Below are 5347 nucleotides of genomic sequence, written 5' to 3'. Positions count from 1 at the left end.
GTGAGTGACTTTACTTGACAGCACCTGACAACAACAATGGAAAATGGGGAGTTCTGGGAGCCTGGTGAGTGCTCTGCTAACCCTAAGCACGGCCTGGGGGTTCCAATCTATCAGTAGCTCCAAGGGAAAAAACTGAGTCATCTCCCCCATCGATACCACCTCTGACAATCTGTTGGATGGTCAGCTCTGAGTTAGTTCTTACTCAATAGCAATCACTTCTGAGTTTTTGATGGGGAAAAGTGATAATATTTTAATCCTTACAACATGAATGTCAAAGACCTCTTTAAAGTGCTCAAAATCGCGGCCTAGTGGCAAGAAGCTGCATTGCAATCCCAGAGGTATGCGGTTTGAATCCACCAGATGCTTTGCTGGAGAAGGAGGAGCAATCTCCTCCTGTACCAGTCAGATTCGATTTGATGATACACACATAAAAAATAAAAAAATTTAAAAAATAAAAAGTGCTAAAGAGCAAGGATGTCAGTTTGAAGACTAAGATGTATCAGCCCCAAGCCATGATATTTTCATTTGCTTCGTGTGCATGTGAAAGTTGGGCAATGACTAAGGAAGACAAAAGGAGAAGTGATACCTTTGAACCGTGGTGTTGGTGGAGAGAACTGAATATACCATGAACTGCCAAAAGGACAAATAAATCTGGGTTGGAGGAAGCACAACAAGAGGCAAGAATGGTCAACCTTCGTCTCATGTGCTCTGTGCATGTGTTGGAAGGAGCCAGTCCTGGGAAAAGGCGCATGCTTAGAACAGTGTAGAGAAGACTGGCAACGAGATGGAAGGACACAGCTCCGACCGAGGGTTTGCCCACGGCAGAGATGGTGAGAACAGTGCAGAATAGGCCAGGCTTTCCATCTATTGTTTACGAGGTTGCTATGAACTGTAGTCCACTCGCTGGCACCTAATGACAACACAACTCGGTGAGACGGGATGTGTTTGCCTCATTTCAGATGTGGAGACTGGGGCCTGTTGAGATATGATTTAGACACCGAAGGTCCTCCCTATCTTCACGACCGGGCTGGGAACGAAACTCAGATCAGATCGTAAGAATGGGCATGTTTTCTGCCCTTACTCTGTGTCCACAGGCAGTTCCCGTGCTAGCTCACTTCTCTCCACAATGCTCTGAGGGGGCACTGTTTTCTTTCTGCTTCACAGATGGAGAAATAAAAGTGAGGCAGGGAGGTGAGCTCTGGTGGCCTAGTGGCAGGAAACTGCATTGTAATCCCAGAGGTGCACGGTTCAAATCCACCAGATGCTCTGCTGAAGAGAGAGGAACAATCGCCTCCTGTGCCAGTCAGATCCGATTTGACGGTACACACATAAAATAAATAAAAAGTAAAAAAAAAAAGTGAGGCAGGGAGAAGCTCCATAACTAAATATCAGATTAGAACTCAGATAGTTTTGACTCCAGAGCCCAAAATCTTAACAGTGATAATTGTTTGTTTTTTCCACTAGTTTATTTAACAGTGATATTGTTGGGTTTTTTTGAAATTTTTATTTATTTATTTATTTATTTTATTTTGTGTGTGTACCGTCAAATCAGATCTAACTGGTCCTTCTCCAGCACAGCACCTGGTGGATTTGAACCATGCACCTCTGGGATTGCAGTGCAGCTTCTTGCCACTAGGCCACCAGAGCTCCCTTTAACAGTAATATTGTTAATACTCTTCAAACATTCACGATCTCAACAAAACCCAGTATTTGATTTATTCTTATGTGTCTGGTAAAGCTGGACTACAATATGACACTTTACTAGAGATACCACTATGTGACTAATAATTCATTTGAGAACTGGTGTTAAGGTTCTTGCAAATGAATGACTTTGGAGAATCAAAATGAAATAGTAGCCCGATGGAGCCCTGGTAGTGAAATAATAAGCACTCAGTGGCTAACAGCAAGGATTCAAACCCACCAGATGCTCAGCGGAAGAAACGACCTGAAAATCTGCTCCTGTAAAGATGCAACCCAGGAATCTCTATGAGGCAGTTTCAATGTCACCCTGTTAGAATCTTGTTAGAATCAGTTTTAACGTCACCTTGTTAGAATGCCAGAGTTAGAATCAATTTGATGGCACATAACAATGGCTTGGACAAAGCATGGATTTGGTAAGCAACTTGCATTTAAAAGTGTTGATTCTTACTGTCTATATGACTTTTGATAAGTTACTCTGTTTTGATTTCTGAATCTTAACCTAAAAATAATACTTTTTCCACTGTCTCTCTTTCCACTGGCTCCTTCCTTCTTTCCATCTTTTATCTCTTCATTCAAACAGTACAATGAAAGTATTTTGCAAATGAGCAAGAGTTGTGTTGTTATTATTATAAAGGCGGTTATTAGAGAGTTGAAATTCTAAACACCACTTGGAATTTGTTCTCAGTAAGGGTTGCTGTTATGTGTCAGGGTAGGACCTACTCATAGCTGACTCCCCGGTGGGTTTTCAGAGGCTATAAATCACTTAGAAGAAAACTACTCATATTTCTCTCACAGAGCAGCTCCGGGGGTCCAAACCATGTGCCTTTGGGTTGCCAGTGCAGCTTCTTACCCCTGGGCCATCAGAGCTCACCATAAGAAAGATGTGTCAGTCTACTTCTGGAAAGATTACAGCCTTGGGAAACTCTATGGCTCTATGCTATCAAACAGGATCAGTATGAGTCACAAGACCCAATAGCAGTGGGTCGTAATTGTTGCTATACCATCAAGTTGCTGACCCTCCAGTGGGTTTTCAGAGGCAGGAAACAGCCCAGGAGGAGATTGCTCATCTTTCTCCCACAGAGAAGCTCGTGGATTCGAACCACATCCCTTCGCATTGGCAGTACAGCTCCTTACCACTAGGCCACCAGAGCTCTCTAACAGCAACAGGTACTTGTTGTTGATTGCTGTCGAGTCACGCACGACTCATAGCGACCCTATGAACAAAAGACCTGAGGCCTCTATATAACTGTCATTTCTCCAGAGGCATGTGGTTTAGGATGTGGACGGAACTCCTGCTCCCAAACCTGTCTTACGCTGGGAGCTCCACCAAACACTGTAGTAGCCATGGGTAGCCATTAAGGCATTTGACCCCGCAGTGGCACAAGGTTCAGCGTCACAGCAAACCCAGATTGCCTCAGCACAGCAAATTGACAGAACTGACGACTTAGAAAAATGTTCTTCCAAAATATAGTAACAAGGGATTAAAATATACTCCCTTGGGCCCAATTTTTAAATACAAGGGCCCTCCAGGAGGTCTTAGTATGAGTAACTGTATACTCAATGGGAACGCTATCCCCATCTCCATGAGGATCACTCCTAGCTTCTTCCCACTCTGCAGTTACATGATTAGAGAAGATGGGAGAAGGAGCTGAGTAGTCTTGGTGGCGCAGTGGATTACATGTTGGCCGGCTAACTGAAAAAAAAAAAAAAGATCAGCCGTTTAAATCCACCAGTTCTGTGAGACAAAGCCAGGAAGCATCCTCCCGTAAAGATTTACAGCCTCAGAAACAGACAGAGGTCACCATGGGTGAGGACAGGACTGTATGTGGGCTGCAGCCTCTGTCCATCCTCTCACCTGATTGGAGACGCTGGGAAGGGGCTGAGCGTGCTCTGTTCTCTCCCACCTGACTTCCTTTTGGTGACCTCCTGCTTCTCCATTTCTCCCAGGAAGTCTGCAGGCACTGCCTCTGCAGTGGGCTCTTGGCCCTGTGGTCTGTTACAGGGCACCAAACCCACTCGCATCCAGTCAGTTCCAAACTCACAGTGACTCTGTATCAGTTTCCAAGGTTGTAATTTTTTTTTTAAAGGTTGTAAATCTTAACGGTTGGAAGGAGGAGTGGCATGCACTTCCATAACAGCTTGCCTCTGGAAACTCTATGAACCTGGAGAGAGGATGAAAGGCACCCAAGTGTCGAGGACTCTCCTTCATAGAGTCTCTATGAGTCGCCTGCAACTGGACGGCACTTAACAACAACAACAACAACAACAACAAATCTTAATGGGGGGAGATGGCCTATCTTTCTGCCCCTGAGCAGTTGATGATAGATTCGAACTACTGCCCTTTGGGTTAGCAGCACAACATGCCACTCTCTATACTAACAGGTTGGACCTATAGATCTAATTCAGCTCTGGTTGACCTGAGCTGCAGATTCTCCATCTTGGTCTCATCGGTGAGGCCCTGTAGTCATCTGCTAGCTTCCTCATCTCCTAATTGATCCTGAAATTTGGGTAAAGAAAAATGACAATTTGCTGACTCAGACTACTAACATCTGCAGCATTGACTTGACTGAAAACTGAGGAGAGAGTGTGTCGCTGAAATACATGGGGGAGTTTTCTGTATGGCGTGTCTTATGAGAGATGGGTGTGTACACACGTGCATTATGTTATGGGTTTATTTAAGTGCTAAGTGGATGTCTTTCTTTCCTTTGTGTCCTGCCCACTCTACTACCAGAGCCACCCTCTGCCCTCAGGACCCTCTTTGCCCCAGAGCTGGCACTTACTTGAAGGAGTAGTTACAGACCAGGTATGCTGCCTGATACAGAGAGTTGCCCCAGACATTGATGCGGCCACAGGTGTGGATGGCACAGCCCAGCCGGTTGGAGGTTGCCCACACCATCTGGAGGAGAACAGAAAGGTAGGCTGTGAGAAGGACGCAGTTCCTTGGGGCTGGAGAACTTCTGGACTCATTTCGGCCCTGGATGAGGTCTTTCTGGGGGGAGGGAGTCTTCCTGCCCCAAGATGAGGGAACCAGAGATATACAATTGTCATGTGGTGTTTTTGCACACATTCTTTTGGGAGGATTAATTCAGCAGTTGTTAGGCACCTCTCATCAGAACCAACTCATAGCTGACCCTCTAGTGGGTTTTCAGAGGCAGTGAATCACACAGGAGGAGACTGCCCTTCCTTCCCCCTAGAACAGCCGGTGGACTTGAATCACATGTGTTTAGGTTGGCAGCTCAACGCCGTACCCCTCGGCCACCAGAACATCTTAGGATGGAGTTAGGACAGATCCATCACTAAGCCTTCTTCACTGAACTGCTGCCCCATGGCAACCCTCCAGGAGGTTTCCAAGGTTGTATAGCTTTACGGGAACAGGCTCTCCAACTTTATCCCACAGAGAGACTGGTGGGTTCAAACCACCAACTTATTTCTATTAGTAGCTCCAGCATACACTAGGGCTCTCTGGAATACGGATGGGTTTTTTAAAAAGGACACACGTAGTGGCTTAGTGGTAAGGAGCTGCAACTACAATCCCAGAGGCGCATGGTTCAAATCCACCAGATGCTCTGCCGGGGAAGGAGGGACAATCTCCTCCTGTACCAGTCAGATCTGATTTGACGGTACACTCACACAAAAATAATAAAAT

General features: G+C 45.6%; 1 protein-coding gene across 1 annotated transcript in view; it reads right to left on the bottom strand.

The window, feature by feature from the left end:
* The window catches only part of R3HDML (R3H domain containing-like), a 22922-nt gene that overhangs the window by 3702 nt on the left and 13873 nt on the right, over positions 1-5347 (bottom strand). Inside the window, exon 4 of the mRNA XM_006881722.1 lies at positions 4482-4597. Coding sequence (XP_006881784.1) covers positions 4482-4597 — 116 coding nt within the window. The remainder of the gene's footprint in view (positions 1-4481; positions 4598-5347) is intronic.

Source organism: Elephantulus edwardii, unplaced genomic scaffold (genome assembly GCF_000299155.1).
Source record: "Elephantulus edwardii isolate Elephantulus edwardi_28Jun2011 unplaced genomic scaffold, EleEdw1.0 scaffold00015, whole genome shotgun sequence".
In the NCBI taxonomy this organism is placed as follows: Eukaryota; Metazoa; Chordata; class Mammalia; order Macroscelidea; family Macroscelididae; genus Elephantulus; species Elephantulus edwardii.
This window is presented reverse-complemented; position numbering and strand designations above follow the sequence as displayed.